This window comes from Sipha flava, unplaced genomic scaffold (assembly GCF_003268045.1).
Source record: "Sipha flava isolate LNK unplaced genomic scaffold, YSA_version1 35a_pilon_pilon, whole genome shotgun sequence".
Lineage (NCBI taxonomy): Eukaryota > Metazoa > Arthropoda > Insecta > Hemiptera > Aphididae > Sipha > Sipha flava.
The window spans coordinates 1,355,046-1,376,445 of record NW_020273058.1 but is presented as its reverse complement, the minus strand read 5'-3'; the positions used below and the strand labels follow the sequence as shown (position 1 = coordinate 1,376,445).

The 21,400-nt window shown below is 28.1% G+C and overlaps 1 protein-coding gene across 1 annotated transcript; it reads left to right on the top strand.

Moving 5' to 3' along the window:
* Positions 1-6,989: 6,989 nt before the first annotated feature.
* LOC112687751 (prohormone-2-like) lies at positions 6,990-20,547 on the top strand. Its single transcript, XM_025560663.1, has 8 exons — positions 6,990-7,234; positions 7,900-7,986; positions 8,153-8,278; positions 14,965-15,046; positions 15,343-15,477; positions 18,728-18,825; positions 20,151-20,260; positions 20,337-20,547. The coding sequence occupies exons 1-8, from the start codon at positions 7,102-7,104 to the stop codon at positions 20,421-20,423; spliced, it is 858 nt and encodes a 285-aa protein (XP_025416448.1). The 5' UTR covers positions 6,990-7,101; the 3' UTR covers positions 20,424-20,547.
* Positions 20,548-21,400: the final 853 nt, after the last annotated feature.

The following is a 21,400-nucleotide window of genomic DNA, read 5'->3' as shown; positions in this document are numbered from 1 at the left end:
GAATTACCTTTTTGACATAAATAATTTAAATTTAAAGGTTTGTTGGCCAGATTTGTACCCCTTAAAAAATCTCGAGTACTCCCAAGGGGTACGCGTACCCTAGCTTAAGAACCACTGGTGTAAATAAATCTAAAATACACTATCGGCGGACAGCGATTATTGTATAGATAAGCAATAAATGTACTTATGCATGACGGTCGTTTGACGTTTATTAAATATTTTGTAATGAACAATCCTGCAAAATGTTTAAATTTTACCAAAATATGGTAAGTACACTAAAAATTTGTTTGTACTGGAACGGTAAACGTTATTTTTTTTATGAACCGGAACGCTAAAAAACTTTTTTCGTGTACCAGAACTGCGTTCCGGTCCATTTCCAGCCCTGTTTGTTTCTGTAAAGACTATTTAGTTATTGTAATTAGAAAAATGAATTCCAAATATAAAATGAAAACTAAAATTCCTTTATCGAAAAAAAAAAAACACAAAGGTTTCATAAAGGGAATAAGAGACTACCATGAACCAAAATATTAGAAATAATAGTACAAATTACATTGCACTGCAAACTATTTGCTGTTATTTTTTTTTTTTTTTATTAATTACTGTTGTACATCAAAACGTGAGTACCTAATTTTCGATAACTACAATTCATTAAATATGGTATACTGCGATAACGATTACAACGACTACCTGGATGATGGTGCGGAAAAAAGTGGTATAGGCATTGACGCCACACACACACTAGTAATCATTCACAACTAACACATAAACTTCGGGTGGCGAAGATGTGATTAGAAATTGCCCTAACTGTTGCTCCTTAAATAAATGCTATAGGGAGGCCCCTTAAATGCTAAATTTAGATTAATAAAATATGACTTTTTTCGTTTATTTCGTTTTCTATTTAATGAAATTAATGGATAATACAAATATATTTTATATTAAATTAATCATTACTTGTTTAACTTTGAATAGGATTCTTGGAAAAATTAAGAATTTTAACATAAAACATCAGAGATTATACTAATATTTCTTCAATTAAACGCATAGAAAGGAACACAAATATACTCAGATTGGTTATACGTATTATTTACCATTTATGAGTTAAATTATTGTAACATTAGAAGTTTAATTATAACACTTGGTTATTATAAAAATGAATGTTTGAGTGGTGTATTACTTTAATCTCATTAGTTAATTTTAAATTTAAAAATTATCCACAGTACGTTTTGTTAAAGTCTACACTTACGAGTATACCGTTTAAAAAAAAAAAAAGGTCAATATTTTGGAGTTTATTATTTCTCGAATAATTTTGTTTTACTTTTGATAAGATTTATGTAAGATTCATAATACTATTCTATAATAATAAATTTTCCTTTCTTTTCTAGTATGATCTCATCTTCTATTATTCCAAATGCGAATTTATATTTTTTATATATGATTACTAATATTCAATATTTATATGTTACAAGCTGATCCTTGCCCACCTCGATGGGCATCAAATATTTACACCTGTGATGAAATAACCTTGTGCGGTTCTTAGTACTGAGTGTTTAGGTTTTTTTTTATTTCTTTTATATTATATAGCTGATCCGGAAAAATGTTGCTGTCGCTATATTTTTCATAGGTATATTTGACCCGGTGAACGTTGTATCACCTACAATTTATCATTCTTTTATGTATACGGCTATACCGCGTAAAATTCGTTGTATGGGTTATATTGTTCTGTTTTAATTATTTTTTTTTAAATCTTGACACGTAACTTAATAATAACTCAGTAATCTCGTAACTTAATAATAACCTACTTTATGTATCATTAGTTCATGTAATATGATATTTTTTGAAATATTTCCTTAAAATAAAATTATATTTATAAAATAACATTTTTTTATTTTCAAATTATCTGGTAATATAATAAACGGATTTTTCGGTTTACCTGTTCTTGGTAATTCCACGTATAACTTTCCGAAAATTTTTAATTTGCACCACCCTCAGGTAGTCAAAAATAGAATTTGTAATTTGAGGTGATACTCGATTGAGCACGGTCGTTATCGGCCGACCTTTTAGACGATCCGATTGAGCACTGTAAAAAAAAAAAATATTGTGTACAACGTTGTCAGATGCAATACATTAAAATGAATAGAGCACAACACACGAAAAAAAAATGTAAATATAACGTGTAATTAAAATCCATTAAAAGATTTTTAATTATAAATAATTACATTCAAATGTATTTTATTTTGTTATAATAATATGGACGCACCGAGCTCAATACACCAACAATATAAAAAATGCGAAAAAAAAGGTGTCTTATCGTTTTTCTATTGGGGAGTTATTTATTTTAGGAAATCTGAGCCGTAAAAATTTTAAATTATGAAATAATCGTTAAAAATCTAAAATTGAATTACAAAATAATTATAAAAAAATCTTGCATGCACAGTAATACGGTGCACCGAATAATATCTACGGTACAAAGCAGCAACGTCGTACCCATTTTCGTGATCAATCGTGTGGTTTTTGGTTCCTATTGTTTGATTGCAACCGTACTCAATCGGGTTCCAGCCATAATTTGCACCAAAATGAGTATCTATTTGTTCGATTATCGAATATTCGATATTATAATGTTCGTTGGCGTCTAGACTATACTCAAGTAGAAGTAGAATTCAAGTTGTTTTGGAGCAGTATAAATATAAATTGATATCAAGAACTGCACTCACTGAATTATTTATTCAATGCATGCAAATACAAAAACCGAGTAAATATCGAAAAGTGAAGTACCTATAACAATTAATATATGCCTAAGTTTACTTTATTTAAATTAAACATTTTTATTTCTAGATTATTCCATCTTAATATAACCGTGAAACATAAAATGTTATGAAAAAATCTGGCAAATCAAACTCAATATACATTTGTTTTTATTAATTTTTATAATTGGCTAACTTTTTGTTATATTTATAATAATAAGTTTTTATATAAACCTAAAAGAATCTGTGTATAAACTCAGCTATTTTAACTTAAGTTAAGTTATATTAGGATTATAGACATTTATTATCGAAATTTGTATTGTATATTAATTATTTACAAGCATTATGTGATTTAAAATTACATTTTGTGCTTAAAATAATGAAATTATTATACTGTGATTATAAATGATTGACTATTCTTATAAGGTAGCTTTGAGGTAAACAAAGGAACGTATAGATCGGTGTAAGTTAAGTAACGGCTAAGAATCTAAAACCTAAAATTCTGCGTTATTAGCTTCTTATAACTCGTTACATAGAAACTTATACGTTGGTAATATTGAAATACTATCGAAAAAATAATAGATTTTAATTTTGGTGGAAATTACAATTCCTATTTCTTACTACCAGAGGGTGGTGCAAATTACATATCCTTATTTTGGGGCAAATTACAAATGTATTTTAAAATGTTGGTGTGTATTACACATGTTGTATATATTTTGGGTCAATTTTCGTGAAAATTGATTACAGCCGATTGTCCATGTGAGAAACAGTCAGAGCGCTCTAACATATTGAAATGTTTTGCCTTGAACATTATTAATTGTAATAGCGAACAAAACTTTAATGGGAAATTTAAGTATCTTAAACTGGAAAGGTAAACCAGAAGAAATCATAGATATACAAGGTATAACATAATTTCTTCCGCTGTACAGTACAGTAAAGTACAATTTACAAAGAATAGTTCGACATTGACTCGACGAAAGTACACATTTTCTTTATTATTATTTTCGGATATCCAATCTATTTTTCCTAGTTAAATTATATATTAAAACCTTCCCCGAGACGTGACCAATTATAAAATTATTATATGAAAAGGAGACAAAAAAATATAAAATTATGAAAAAGAGAAGCCACAGATACCGTGGTTAAAACTTGAGATTGGGATCTTTAATCGTTTGAAAAGTCACTGCCCTAGTGAGTATAAAAATTCGTGGCAGTAATTTTATAGCCTTTTAAAATAGGAAAATGCAAGATTCTGTCTTATATTATAGAAGTTTTAGTAAAGATCTCTAATTTTTTTCTAGTAATAAATATAGCCTTAATTACTCAAGGATAATGTAGCACTTTAGTGGTGAAAGAATTTTTGAAACGGATCCAGTCAATTTGAAATTTTTTACGAACAACCAAGCGCTGTCTGTTCGTTATTTAGTGGTTTTGATTACGTGTATTACTACAGTCCAAATTATGCTTATCACCTATCCTCAACACATGTCAGAATTGGCTATTACCTATATATTTTTCGGCTAGTTAATCGGCGAGTAGACACGATGCCGCTAGTATCGAACTGCCGCTAACTCGATCGCGTAGTTAAAGAAAATAAAATAAAAGGTTTTAATAATTGTAGTTAAAAAAATCAAATCTAGTTTTATTCTTGCCTTCGGGTAAAAATCCCGTAAAACATCAGTTCGAATCACTGTCTATAGACATATTATTTATACGAGTATATAATAGTAAGATTTTCTTGTATAATATTGTGTGTATAGTGTATTTTATATAATCATTATGTTTATTACATAAACGGCACTTCATATAGGCAATTGTAGTACACGTCGTTTAAAATACTCTATTGTGGTTTTGTAAAATTGTGAAAATGTATATTTCAACGAAAATCCCCAATATTAGAGTTATAGTTCAAATTTCTTTTTTTGTTTTTTTTATTCTAATGAGTCAAATCAGATAATTTAGAATTTCACATCATGGTAAAAAATTATAATAGTACAATTTTAAAAAAGAAAAGCATTATCATCATTAAAAAATAATAATATGTTGTTTGCTTTAATTGTCTCTTTTGAGATTTTAAAACACAGATATTTTAGTCAAAGAAATGTTTACATTTAAATATTCATGTTATACATAAAAACAATGATTTAAATTTATATTCGAGTAAGAAAGTTTTAACGGGATTATCATAAATGTACCCATTTATTTTTAAACTAACAAATGTTACGTGAATAACAATTTTTCTATGCAAAATACAGTATCTTAGCATATTTCAAAAGTATCAGTAAGTATACACTTATATAATTTAATTTGCCAAGGGATTTTCTTTGCGAAAAATTTAATTTAAATAATTTTCGATAAAATATTTTCCAGATTAATAAATGCATGAAGTACGTATGAATTGTGCAAAATGTATATTATAAAATCCAGAGAAAAATAATTAATTTATATCTAGTTCTTATAACAAAATTAATATTTTAATATCAACTTAAAAATTTATAATTGCATTTTCGACTCTTAAATGAAATTAAAGAATATTACATATTTAGTACTAATGAATAGAATGCTATTATTTTGATGAAAATATATATGCTTCAACATGTATTAATTTAATTAAAGTGGTCAAAATATAGATCTTTCTGTACATATATTTGTTTTATCCAAATTATTTTAGTTACATTATTTTGATTTAGACGATTATAAATATAATATAATAATAGAATTATTTTTGATAAAATAAAAATAAATTAAAAATATATTTTTTAATATTTCAAAATGTACGTGTAAAAAAAAATAATAAATGAATAAAATAAATATAAACATCTTAAAAAAAAATAAATATTTTTAACTTCTTTTAGTTTGGATATAAGACTTTAAAGTTTTTGATGGAATTACAAATTTAACTATAGCACAGTTTATATAAAAGTACACAACTACAAGTTTAGTCAATATTTATACTTTCAAAACGATAATATTTAGAAAACTGCCCCCCGATCGGATATTTTTATAGCACTTTTCAGAGATAAGTCTTTGTCAACCCAGGCACTTGGCCGTATTAAAATAAAGTATCGCAAAGAAAAGTGCTTACAAAGAAAGATAAATTATGAAAGCTAAGAGGATATCACTGAGGGCTTATAACGATTTAACAAATATGAATTCTTCGACGATAATCGTGATACTCATAAAAAAAATACCTAGAAAATGTAATAATAAAATACTTCGCGTGCCTAAATATTGATACTATATTATTATTATTTGTATTATACTTATCGTTCCAAAATATTACAGGTATTTGATTTTAATTCTAACGAAAAATGTACTGCAGTTTTTTCGATGTTTTCGTCTTCTGTGAACATTAGTAACATTTGGAGAGAGATAGGTAGTGCAACCATAGCAAATATGAAATTAAATAACTGTAAAAATAATTTTTTAAGCAGTATGGGCTCAAAACTACTTAGACAGGTATACACGTGTGATTTTCTTGTTCGGCGCGATCGATCCGAAAGAAGCGGTAGTTTATATTGTTCTGAACGTATTTTGTTTTAGAACACGACGGCTGGTGGACGAGACACAATAAGAGCACTAGGTACAGTTATTACTGCGATTCGGCCATTTCCGAACGCTGTCGTTTCGCTAAAGATCCCAAATACCGATTTTCCGATATACATTGGTGGTCACGGCGTCAAAACAGTAACAACTATCGGTGTAGGGTTTTCAAAGTTTCCTGCGGACAGCCCGCTTGGAGCACATATACGCGCGTTTTATGTAATCAACACAGCACTATCTCACCCTGTGATGACAGTCGCTAACACGACGATGGCAAATGAGTAATCTAATCACATAGTGTGTGTGCGTGTAGCTCACCGTCCAGCCGCCCGTCCGAGAACAGGGAGCGGTATTGGGCTAGGTCCGACCGGGGGCGTGAGGGGTGGTGTGTTGGGTTGGTGGGAGTCCGCGAGAACGAGATCGTCGCAACGTCCCACACATGCGACAGGTGGCGGCCCGGGCGTTTTCTCGTTGAGGGCCGAACCGCAACGGTCGGGGTATGTGTAGGGGGCTCCGGGACGCACACTCGGAAATATCGACCGGGCGACTAACCCACGTCCGATCTACCGTTACCCTTAACCCCCCTTCCGTCACCCACTTTGGCGCACGAGTAAAATTACCCTCTCGACGGGGGCGACACGGACGAGCGGGCGAAGGAGGGTGGATTCCACAGTCTGCCGACGAATAAAACTACGCCGCCGTCGTGTCGTCATCGTCGCCGCCGCCGACGCCGTCAAACCGCCGACAGAACGCAATCGCCTGCACACCGCGGAGCAAGCACGCACGCAGTTGTACCAAAAAAGCACGAGCGCACGCCATGAATTTATTCGCATCGCTTGCACTGTCGGTCGCCGTTGCGGTGGCCGTCACGGACATGGTGGTCAATGGGCTGCCCGCACCCGGCAAAGCGGACGCGGCCAAGATCCAAAAGAACATGGCCAAGAACAAAGGTGAGCCACCATCTACTCCACTACCCACCGCATCCCTCGCCACCGCTTCACCGACTCCTGTGACAGGTCGGGGGAAGGCCGTGTGTAGGGTTTTGCTGGTTTCCCCCTTTTTCATTAATTATCATCGAGTGTTAGGCGATAAGCCTATTATCTTTCCACCGCTAACCAGGTAGTATATACGCAATGTATTCGGTTACTATCTATTTTTATTTAATAGTTATTAAAAGAAATTTGAATTGTTAGATAACAATAATTAATAATCAAAAATAACGAAGACCGTATAAAATAAGGGCCGTAATTATTAATGCATATTCATATTATAATAATTATCACTAATGGTTATGATACATTTTACATGTTATTTATATCCCGGGATTTCAAAAATATTCGTGCTGCGAAATGGACACCTATTCAGTTAAGATGTTAGGCTTGTGTTGTATTTAGATGTTCAGTAAAAAATGAAAATAATTTTGGTTTACATCTCCAACTAAAAACAATTATACTTCTCGAGTATTATGAGATTGGGATAAATCTCGTCCGCGTTTTTTGTTTTTCTTGAGTACTGCGTGTTATATTCAGTGTACGTGCTGTTTAAATATAAAACGAAACTGTTACTGGTGTTAAAACAATATTTTATTATTATATAATTGTTATTATTTTTGAAGCCAAAAAGACTCAGGAGGTGCTCCAGTTCGGGAACCAACAGAACCGACAAGCGGACACCAGGAACTACGCAAGGGCCGAAAAAAGACGTAAGTATTCTTCCCATCCGGATTCCTTCCACTCCCCGTCATGGCGCGTGTCGAACTCTTTACATATCGCGTTTACATCAACACCCCTGCGGTTAATGCCTACTCCAATGCTAAGCGCACGTGACTTCATTGATTTCTCTCACACTCGCTTGTTTTTGTTTTTCAGAGGTACGCCTTGATGATCACGAACATGATCCCGATCCGGTACCAGAAGTGAACAATGCCCTTGATCGTGGCAGTTATCCCCAGTCGGCCAGGCATGAAAAGATTTCTGAACTTTTCCTCAACCCAGGTATATGTTTGATTAAAATACCGCGCAACGATATCGTACAAATATTACATGAATAAAGTCGACTTCCCAATTATACCGCGGTACACCGTGTTCCGTGTACTTCTCCAAATATTGCTGTTGGCTAAACTGTTTGCTTAATAGAATGTATGAATTGGTTGTGTTTATGGATTGTCAATTGGTTGTTTTTGTACCCATTATACCAAGAAGTTGCATTGATATTCAAATTTTTAACATGTCATTAATTATGGTGTTCATTATAATGGTTAAACGATTTTGTGATAACTATTATCGTGTTTAATAATATTTTCGAAATGCCATGGTACTAACGTAACCTTAGGAATATAATATTATACACGGAACACTTTGCATTCGAATTGTACGCAATTGTTTCGCATCGAGTACAATATTCATAATGTTTACACGTGAAAAAATTAATAAAATTATGACAACCCAAACGTCCCCCAAGTACGATCCAACAAGTATCCGTTTCGAGTGTACAGCTACCTACTGCGCGAGTTCTCATACTTCAGTCGTTCGTAATTTCCCTAAGGCACTAATAACCAAGGTAGGGACTTGCGACGAGATTCCAATCAGATATGATTTTAATCGTCGTCGTTTTTCACAACCTTTTCACAACACATTTTTCCTTAAGATCATGCCGTTTTATTTTTTCGCATTTCTCACGTCGTGACGTATTTTAAAACATATCTAACTCTGTTCCCGAAATGATCCGATGAATAGTATACCGAGTACAGTTCATTCGCTAACAATACGTTAATAATAATTAATATTTGGTTAAAGTCGTAGCACAAATGAAAACCGATCAAGTTGAACCATACAAATAAATAATATTTGTACGATTGAAACCGAATTGAATGTGCATGGTTATAAAATGAATTTTCCTTTAAATTGAATTTTTTTGGGTATAATGAACGATAAATTATTATTACGATATGCTGTAACATTAAAGATTCACATAATATATTTATGTATGTGGAAATAATAGCAGTTGTAAAAAGTATGCCAATGTAATAATAGTTTATCGATTCAGTAAGTGAAACAAACGAAAAAAAATTATAAAAATGATACTTCAAAAGCACACTTAAAGAATACAGCAATACATAATATAATACATATTTTAATCCATAAAAAGTATGTAAGTATATGTTTATTTATGATTGATGAAATGTGATATACAAGATCGGTCGAATGTGAGATTTTACAAATGATATTTTCTATAAATACGATGGTGAACAAAAAATAAACGTAAAAAGAAATCATTAAGTTTGTACAACTAAAAAGTTTCATTCTGTATATAAATATATTATGAGTGTTTACTCTTTATATTATAAGAGCCGTCACTATTATAAATTTCTCCCTACCTTTCAAATCGAAAATAAAATACTTAATCTATATGTACACTATTCAATGTTATATTATTAAAAGAAATGGTCATCGTAAAACATTCTATAATTATTTGTACTTATAATAAAGTATTTTCTATGTATCAATTATACAATTTTATAAATAACCGAACATACACATTTCATGCATTGAAAACATCCTACGGATTATTATGTATGTTACGATTTATTACGTTTTACCCAAAAATAGTTATTTTCTTACTCTGGAGTTTTTAATATTAAAAATAAATTAAAAGAAACTAACCAATTATTTCCAACGGTTGATTGTTTAATATAATAATAAATTGTTTCTTAACTACTACTATTATTATATTTTTACTAAATTTATTTCTGTAATTATTATGACATATATTAATTCGATATAAAAATAATATTAATTTGGTTAAATTCAATACAATTGCATGTAAGCTTTATAATAATTGAGAAAAATCTAAAAATTTAATAAAAGTTAAAAATGTTTATAATTTTAATTGTAATAATGTCACGATAGAAATAAATACAACAAATAATAATTTTAGCGAATTTCCAAGTAAAATATTAAAATGAATTTGATATTATAGGTTTTTCGAATACTTTAAATTTAAATGTACTTTGTACTTCAAAGCATTATCAGTAAAAACAACTAGTCTTGCATCAAGTTAATCGATAACTTCATAATTTTTCATTTCTTTGTAAGTATTCGAAAATGAATACGTCATTTCAATATTAATACGTATAAAATATCAAAATATAATTTGTAATACATCTTATTACAATAAACAACTCCCAAAAATCAAGTTTCCAGAAAAAACTTTTTTATAAAAACTAAATGTATATTTATTTGTATTTCATTTGTAAATGAAAAATGTTAGGTCAATTTTTTAACGATCGTTAGTGGTTAAGCATAAAATATGTTATGTTAAGAGAGCGTCGTTTCGTGTAGTTCGAGTGTCAAATGTAAAAACACTATGTGCTCAAATTCAAGCAATTTGAATTGTATTATAAGACCGTATTGCAATAGAAAATAAAGAACTTTATTTCTGATAAGACAAGAGTTTTATTTTTTCGATTGATAATTACATTTTAAATGATAATTACATTTTAAATGATAATTGTTTAACATATTTTGTTGGTTATTAAGTATTTTCATGCAGCCATATAAGATTTTATTAACAACTGTTTAAATTTAAAATATCAATAAAAGTCCTAAAAAAAAAAAAAATTAAAAACTGTATTAAATTACAAAACATTGAATAAAGCGTGGGATAAAAATACTTAATAACATTAATATTTTTCACTGCTTATGATATAAAATTAAGTAATTAAATTATTAACAGTCATTGAGAAACCGTGTTGGTTCAAACAAAACAATTTTTTAGAGAGATATTACAACTATGCGACAATCAATATTATAATAATACCGGTTTCATAATTATTTTTAAAATATAATTTTAAGTAAAATATCAATATTATGCAATTGAGTTGTTATTCTTAATATTTTATTAAAGTTTTTAATAAATATATATGTATATATATATCATATTAATATTGCATTGAATCTTACTTATAAAATAAAGTACACGGCTTTTATTAAAATAAAGTTGAATGAACTTATTCATAGCGTTTATGAAATAATAATGGCATTACACTTAAGTTCACAGCGGTCAACTCTTTGTTGATATTTTCTCGCAGATTTGTACAAGTTCACAATTTAGTAACAGATTAACCAATTTGATCTGTGATGTAATAGTTTTAAAATATAAATCTATTACACTCGGAGGAAAAGAATAAATATACTATGTATTTAGTATGTATAAGTACGATATAATTTAAAAATGTCAGTAATTTAATTTAATTCCTAATACCATGTTATTTTTCTTGTCAACTTTGTAATTTTCAAAATTAATATTGTCATTGAATAAGGTCCATCTTTTCCAGATAATTTAGATTCGTACTGTGGTTTTTGTTCTCTTATACTTGTTATTTTAATCTAAGCATTGATAAAATTTGTAACTATTGTATTGTACTAAATTTTACTTTAATCATTATTATGTTTACAAACGCATTGTTCTCAAATACTTAACGATGGAACATTTTTGTAAACTTTTTTTTCGAATAATAATTTTTTGATGCCTCGAATATTTCTTTTTTCTATTTTTGAGTTAAATATAAATTTTAATGATTATACTTTATTATACATTTTTGGTTATAATTAACGAATTATATATTTAATATTCTTTTATTAATTTAAAATATATTTTCAGTATCTCAACCACGATTTTTAAAGTGTTTAAGAGGCAACTTTAATGAACCTAGAAAATTAATTTATGCAATAAACACATAAAATAATTAGTGATTTTAAAAATGATTGGAAGTAGCTATGTGTTAACAATACTATAAGCTATTTGATAACAATGTAATTATAAAAAACCGTTGTTGTATAAAGGAACGCTATAAAAAATATTTATTACTAAATAAACCATCAAAGTTTAATTAAAATTAAATACAGTGCAATTTTATCTGTGATAAAATGCTTTAATTATTCAATCAATGAATCAAACAGAAAAAAATATTAAAAACTAACAAAAGACTTGAATCGTGCACAATTTATGTACCAAACCAAAAAATTCATAGGAAACACTACAGCGCAAATATATTTTTTCTCTGTCAAACATGGTGATAATATTATCTGTTAATAGTAATACAAAGAATACATTTCGAATGGTAGGGATTCGTATAGTTTTTTTTGCAGTGACAAATTACGTGCGTATCTACGACGTTCCAATTTGAATTCACCGATTAAAGATACCACAATAATTGATTCTTATAACGTATCCCCAGACAGATATTAAAATACAAGTATATCGTGTTGATAACAAAATACATATGTTAGAAATTTTATTATTTTATTGATTACATTTCTACTGATATATAATACTTGTATTTGATCAAATATTTCATCGAGTTAACTACGAGTATATTTACAATTTTAAATCGATCGATCGTCATTAAATATTCTTAAGTCAAAATTGTATATTTTTGCATCTTCGTATATTCATTTTATGTAAAATATGATGGAAATCCTAATATCATATAATATAATTCTATACATACATCTTCTATTTATACATCATAAAACTAAAGTGACTATATTGCGGTTTATATATTATGAATACGGTTTGATTACTTTGATCGATTGGTGAAAAAGTAATAAAGTTTGCCCTCAAAAAATATCTTTTTATACTTAGAGAAAAATGTAATGCTTGAAGTTTTGAATGCACGTAGTGCTAATTTTTCTTTGCATTCAAAAGAATAACAATAAGCAGTAATGGCTATAGAGAATTTTTTTATGGCATCGATTTACTGAATTTTTCAATACTAAATTTATTTTTATATTAATTTTTTTTTTTGTTACATTGAATACATTTGAAATGCTAATCTTTTAAAAATATGTTGATTATTTTCATTAATAATAGAATTAGTATTTTTTTTCTACGTATTTCATATATCTACCTTTATAGATTCATCATAATTTTAATAATTAAAATAAAATCACTTGTCCATTTGAAATAATTAGTAATCAATATTTAAAAGTATTTTATACAGTACTCTGAATATACGACTTGAAATATTTTTTTAAAACTCACTTTAAATAGTATTACAACCAATTATTTATATTTTATTTTGATCTCAAAAAAGGATGATTTTTCTTCGTTTTCTGATCCCGTATAAGTACAATGTTTGCGTATTTTACAAGAAAGTTAATAATCAAAATGAAAATGTATTTATTTTTTCATTCTGAAATAATGAGATATTTTTCTAGAACGTACTCGAAATTATATGGACATCGACTATGTTCATACTTGAATTCAACTTCAATATGGTATTATTTTTCTTCATTATTTGATTCATAAATGTAGTAGGTTTGAGTATTTTACCTCTTCTCTGTATCGTTGATAAAAATATGATATATGCACAAGCGTTTAATTAATTATTTAAGCGTACATCTGTCGATAATAATATTAGTACACACATTTTGAAACAACAGACAGAAATTGTTAGTAATTAAAAAATAGTTGACACTTACATTTTCATAATTTTATTAGTACGTAATTAATTCTAATTAATTCATTAGTTAAATTAGTTTATAATTTAAAAGACATTTAACATATATTTTTCTGAGTAAACTAGGTATAATTGTATAAAATATTTTAAGCTCTTATTAAAAAAGAATTTGGTTTGAAGAAGAGTTCATTAATTACAGACTACTTTAATCTGAACATTTTTAATTATAAGTATTCATGACGTTCATAATTCTTCATTGTATTATTATTATGCGTGTTTCATTATTTTAACGCTTCAGATAATGTGTTACTAATTTTAGTTTTTTTTTAGCTTAAGTGAATCTTCGTACACTTCCAATAAAAATAAAACAGTGAACTTAAGCTATTTGAAAAATATAATAATCAAAAATATTGAGACATTTTCCATTAAAACTCAAAACAGCAAATTAATGTGCAATGTTATCTATGACAGAATTTATATAGATAATTTATTATTTTTACTAACTCATTATTAATAACTCAATATTTTTTTCGTATTGTAATCTTCGAAACATTTAAATGACTTATACTCAGTTTAGAAATTTTAAAACCCATTATTTTTAACTGATAAAATTTGCAATTTTAACTCATTTTAACTCAAATTCACAATACAATTAATCAATCTTTGCATATAGTATAATAAATAAAAATATCATAAACCTTTTTTTTATAATATTTAAAATAAAATCTTGGGTCATATACGTAATTTATAATTTTAAGAATTACTGAAAAAATATATTCATTTTTATATATTTTTAATTAACATATATAGTTTTTGGTTTTTGATCTATAATTTGAATTCAATAGATTGTTATGTGTTCAAATCACAAAATATTAAACATTTCAAATGCAGTATGACTATTATTAACTATTCACATTCGAGTACGAAAGCGCTATTAAAATCGGAAGTTTGAGCTTACTTTAAGTCATCTTACGTCTTACGGTGATTCAACAATTTTATAAAAACAATACCATAAGAGTTGGCTATATCGATTTGCTTTCAAAAACGTTTTTCTTTTTCGTACTTTATTTCGGTATCGATTATAAATTGATTCTAATTCAGTTGTGCTCCATCAAAATTTCATTATTTATGTACTTAAACACACTTGAACATGTCAATATAACTTAAGATATTATAGTTATGGTGATTACTGAAAAATTTTGCAACGTATTATTTTAGATAATTACGGTCTTCAATCTTTGGATGCGGACGATCGCTACAAGAGAAACGCCTATCATTTCGGGTCTCCGGTCAAAAGGAGGTAAGAAAGTCCTTATAATAAGTGCGATTGAATTATGCATTGGACAACGTCATATCTGAATATTTATGAGCCGTCTTGTAGTGTGTAGTGTAGGAATGAGAAAGGATTCTTGAAAATTGCATTAGACCCGATCGCTCTACGACGCATACTTAACTGTGCTAGAGCACTTAATAATTTCGCGATACATTACCCGCGTACATTTTATTGATTGCAATTTTAACAGTTCTTGATGGTACGCAGGGCTGCGAATCGCCTTTGCTCGTATAATGTATTGTATTATGATTTTGTGTAAAAAGTGGTTCTAGAGTGTACCGTCCGTACGTGGACAGCGGACGTGCCAAACGCGACTTGGATATTGATCCCGAAGACTGGCTGGCGTTGATGACTCTCGTGGAAGCAGAGCGTAAACAAAAGGCTCACGAACAATCCAGGCATGTAACCAATCAATTACGATTATAATGCGTATTATGTGTATGTATAATTAGAGAAAGTAGTTCAACCATCAGGTTTTTCAATTTCCCTTCAACTACTTACCATTTAGAACTTATAAACTACACGACTCGCAATAGTTTTTCTCTTAGAATTTTTAAGTATTAACTTCGGCCTGGTTCCGAAACCGAACATTATGATCATATAAATTATTTATTTAAAAGTGTTATAATGGTACTTGTTGCATTGTGACTTCATAAAATATAACGACGTATTGTTTGTTGCTAGAACATCGGTTATTATACAAATTAAATTTTGTGTGACGGTTCAAAATCGTTTTTATCGGTCTCCACAGTTAATCTCGATGATGGATAGACAACAATCAAGAAGTAAATTTTAGGATTCCCTCACATTTTTTTTCAAATGTAGGTTTGAATTTAATTAATGAATTTTCAATTAAAATGTTTCGATTATGTGGATTAAGATTCTTAGATTTCATTACGTTGTAAAAATATTATACCTATTTATACCTATTTATACTATTTATAAAGAAAATATCATCAAGTATCCATAACAAATATTTAGAAATAAAAAAAAAAATTTCAATACGTGGTACGGATTTTATTTTTCGATGTAACCGTGTTACATACTTGATAAACTGTTGCAGTTGTAGGATATGATTTATCAATTAAAATGCATAAGTTTCAAAAATATACCTTTCGTAGATTTGAAATTTAAGTCTTAAAACGAAATGATTAAAACATAATATAATATAATCAACCAATATATTCATAATAAAATCATGGATAGTTGAATCAAATACAAATTATTCTTACAACATTCGAAACAAAAATTAACGTGATACTTGAGGTAACGCATACTGATTTCAAACGAGTATACTTTATGTAATCATAACATAATATTAATATGACAATGCATATAAATATTGTTATTCTATATTTTTAACGAATTGAACCAGACTGCAGTTATATGTTAAACGATTGTAGTTTTCGCACAATGCTATATCGAGTTTTAACTTTTATCGGTCTTATTATTAAAAAGTGTCGAGGTCGAGCTCCAGGCGGGCTAAATACACATTAAACACAATATCATTCTATTATCATAATTCCATTCCATTGCATTGGTTAATAATAAGAGGTTAATGTCAAAGGGACAACCTTGCCTTTACAATTTATATCAATAATATGACATGGTTACATTGAAAAATAATTACATTAAAACTTTATTGTTTGGTTAAAAACATGAGTATATTGTGTGCGATTTTTAAAATTGAATATTAGTATTTCATGGTCATATCCAGAAGTCCTGAAAAACATTGTGAAACAAATAAATTCTCGTTTTTTTGTTTTACCAACAAGTTACAATGATATATAAGCATACGTATAACTCTTAGTCCTTGTATGTACCAGTACACTCATAACGGCCGCATAGAACTACATTGATATTGTATTTGAACAATAAATCGCTCATCCGGAAGAAAAACGACACAAGTCAAAATATGATGTTTTTCAGGAGAGTGGATTAAACATTTTTTTTTTTTACATAAATCATTATATTGAAATAAAAAACGAAAATAAAGTTTCAAATAACTCAAAAATTGATTAGATATAATAATATTATTATATTATCTAATTAATTTGTATAACTTATATATTATTTTGTATACCTACTTATAATATTATAATATTATAATTGAGAAATAAGAACACATGAGCCATTTGTTATTTTATCATTTTAATATTTCTTTATTAAAAATTCAAAAAAATCATATTTTGTGATTGTGCATAATATACTAAACATTTTAAAGTACATAATATAATTTATTCTTTTGATATTAACTTTAAAAAATTGAAACAAGTTATAAAATATTAAAACAAACAGTAACATATTATTTTTCTTATTATGTATAACAAAACCAATATTATAAATAGTCTTCTATATAAAAAATGAGTAATATAAAACTTTCTTTATTAAGTATGAGAAAAACTAAATCATAAACAGTCTTCTAAATTACTACTACTTCTACTACTACTTTTAAATTATAATCATCTATATAAAATAATTATGTAATACGTAGTTCGATTAATGGTTTAAAGAAATAAAAAAAAACAACTGTTCTCGATCAATTTTTATACAAACTTAAAAACATGGTGTATGCCTTGAAATATCGTAACCGTTTTATATGATATATTATAGTCACTGGTCGATATTTTATTTTAACAGATAAAATATACCATAGTACCAAACATATTGTGGCTATATGTTTATATTATTTTTTTTGAGGGGTTTATTTGAAAGTCGTAAAAATATATATAGAGAAAATAACAATCGAGAAATTTCTTAACGGTTAAACCACAGAAAATTATTTTTGGTACATTAGTTTATTTAGTAATAGGTAACATAAAAAAATGTTCTGATTTAAAACAATTATTTTCAAAATATAAAATATTATTCATATAACAATATTATTTCAATGAAAATAATAAATATCTACATCAATACCTATATATTCTACTAATATGTATAACCTGTATGTTTTTATCCTATATTTATTATTGTAATTTTCTTCTTGGCGAATAAAGATTGTTATTATTATTATGTATAAATATTGAATTTTTATTATTAATACCATAAAGAAACAATACGGGAATAATACTACGAATAGATTGTTATATACTGATAAAAATTATTGTCTTATGGAATTGAAAAATGTTGATTATTATCTAGACATGAAAACTAATTTAGACCAATAACTCTATATAAATACTTAAACGAGATTATCTTCTGGAGAAAATTTACGAAATTCCCTTGTTTAAATTAGTATAGAAAAGTTTAAGGTAAATGTATAGATGAACTTAATGAAAAAATAATTACGGGATTTATAGGACTGAGATTAAAATCATCCATACATTTTTCAAAGTAACTAAACCGAAAGTTTTACGTTTTTTACTATTTGCTGTTATTAAATCGTTTGTAATTTTTATTTTCATTATTTATTTTTTGCACTTTCGCGATTTTGACCGGTATTCTTATTGCTACAGCGATATCAACGTGAAAACGGAACATTGCTTGATAAGTTATTGCTATCTTGAACCGGTGTGTTAGAATTTTTCATAGAAAAATTACGGTCAACGCGTTTATATTTTACTGATAAAAAAAAAAAAAACTATACTATACTACTTGTTATTATGTTGTGTAAGTAACGCGCGTGAATTAAATGTTCATTTCCAGAGGTTCTAGACAGCATTACGGACGTTTGAACGAGTACGAAACGGAACCGTACATAGAGAACGAGTTACAAGAGGAAGACGACGAAGACGATGTCCCCGGTGAGTGTTCGATAATTATTCATTGTCACGATTTATGTTACACACGTTAAGCCACCGAACCGGAGACTATGTAGCCCACAGGTCGTGCGCGCAAAAGTTACGTGTACCGCATGTACGGGCGTACGGTTCGCTTTTACTTTCGACCGACCGATACGATTTTTTCCTTAAACGGCATCCCGAGGACGTGCTACGCCGTTTAATAATATTATATTTTATGGTTCATTTATTTTTAATTTATTATTTTTTTCGTCCCTGTCGGATCCGACTGCTTTTCTCGGACCACTTGACAATGGATACTATTAACTAGTTTATGATTAACAACTCTCATCGTAACCCGTACGCGATTTTCGTTAACATTTGAAGTCCGTAAATCATTATACGTGTGTAATCGTCAGTATAATATTACGTCACGCGCTACTCCGAATATGGTAAGTAACATACGGATTGCGGATACTAATATAACGTTACTAGTGGCAAACATCAAGTTAATAAACATTATACGAGTTGCGGATGAAAAATATTAACAAAATGGTTTCAGAAAAAATGTTACCTCAAATTCTATGATGACTAAATATTTATAAATATTTTTAAATATAATGTATTTTTAATTTGCTACAATTTTTGATTGCGTATCTATTAACATTTCTTTTTAAATTAATATTTAATACATTTTTATCAAATGCTACGATTATATATTTATAAAAAAATAATTCAAAAATAATATTTGCTTAAATATTATTTTTAATTTCAGGTTACGTCCGAAATCGTTATAATTTTGTCAAAAAAATGTATCCGCAACTAATATGTTATGTTAGTGTCCTCGATTTATATGTTATCGTTTTAGATTTTGTTCGCAACTCATATGGAACTTAATTAATTAATATTATTACATAAGCGATATTTTGATAACCTACAAACCGTGTTCACAATTGTTATGCTATAATATTAGTCAAAAAATATTTGCTCGCAACTATTACGGAGTCAAAATAATACATTTTTCTCTAAACGGTTGTCTTGATTATAATTAATGGTAAAATATAACTTGATATAATATTTTGAGATTCTTTGGCGTCAATTTACACAATAAAAAAAAATGAAAGGTTATTATTATATTAGACATCATGAATAGAGTACATAAATAAAATACGAATAAAAAGAAACCAAACATTTGTTTGCTTGAATATTAGCATATTCTTCCTAAGGTATTTTAAATCAGTTTTTAACGTACCTATATGTATTTAACTTCGAACATTCTACTTTGTACATTGTAAAGAATAACAAATATTTTCAAAGTATTTTTATTACCACTGTTTTGTGTGTTACAGAAGGATGGTTAGAAGGCCCGGTCGTACCGGCTCCATTGTACGTGTCACCGAAAGATTTCTACATAAACAACGGGTATACACGCAAGCAGAGAGCTCAACATGGATCCAAAGTATGATTAAACATTCTTGTCAATAAAATTATTCTAAAACAATAAATTATAATATTATACATGTGTATCTGCGCAGAACGATTATTTTCAGGGTCTGAACCATTACCAAGAGGAGCCGCAGTATTATAGATTGTCGGACTACTACCGCCATTACAACTTCTAAACATAATAATAATAATAATTAAGCAAGTACAACGATGCTGTTTCACCCAACTAGTATCATTTATACTTTACCATCGCTAATTTATACATTAAAATAATATTATATACTTGACGTTAATACTATATGTGTGTGTTGTATTTCTGAACCTACAACGATTAAGATTTAATATTATATACTACTTTATCAATATTACATTATATTTATTAAAATTTAATGATAATATTAAATATATTAAAATCAAATTTATGATACAATCTTAATTTATTGAAAAAGAAAAAAAAATGTTCAACTGTATGGAATTTTAAAACATTTAAACACCGAAACCATAATATGCTACTTTTGTTTGTTGTAATATTTCAGCGTTTTCAAAACAAGAAAATAAAGATGAATAACGTGCGTGAATGCTTGTTGTTCAATAATTATTATCAAACGATTCAATAAAATATTGAATTAATATCATCTGAATATTCGTGACATAATGCCTCCAAAAGAAGTGAGCACCTTTGTCCGTCGACAAAAGCATGACTGAGTGAGGACAGTGAGTGAAACGGTACATACGGATAAAAAGCTTCAATATTTTTTTTGTATAAAAATAATTATTTTATTTTAAAATATGTTCGAAGTAAATATATGCATGGTGTATTGTTCGGGTATCGTATTATTTGAACTGACACAAACCAATATTAATTTGTTATTCTTTTTAATTGTATAGTGTATATGATAAATATCAAATTTTATATTTTTAGTTTCTTAATCCAATCATTTCCTATACTGTCAAAAACATTGTTTTCCGTAGTTATGCACGATTTCTTGAAAATTGAAAACAACTTATTCATATGGGCTATGTTATAATGTTTGAAATACATAATATTTTCACCTAAACATTTTTTATGAAACTAGCTAAACTTTCTCGCTCTTTAGGGCAAAAATAAAATTATTATCTTTCAGGTTATCACTCCGGAATATGTTTAAAAATT

Coding starts and splice junctions, on each gene's coding strand:
- LOC112687751 (XM_025560663.1), top strand. CDS start 7,102: ATGAATTTATTCGCATCGCTTGCACTGTCGGTCGCCGTTGCGGTGGCC. Junction 7,987..8,152: donor CGCAAGGGCCGAAAAAAGAC/GTAAGTATTCTT, acceptor TTTGTTTTTCAG/AGGTACGCCTTGATGATCAC. Junction 15,478..18,727: donor AAGGCTCACGAACAATCCAG/GCATGTAACCAA, acceptor GTTCATTTCCAG/AGGTTCTAGACAGCATTACG.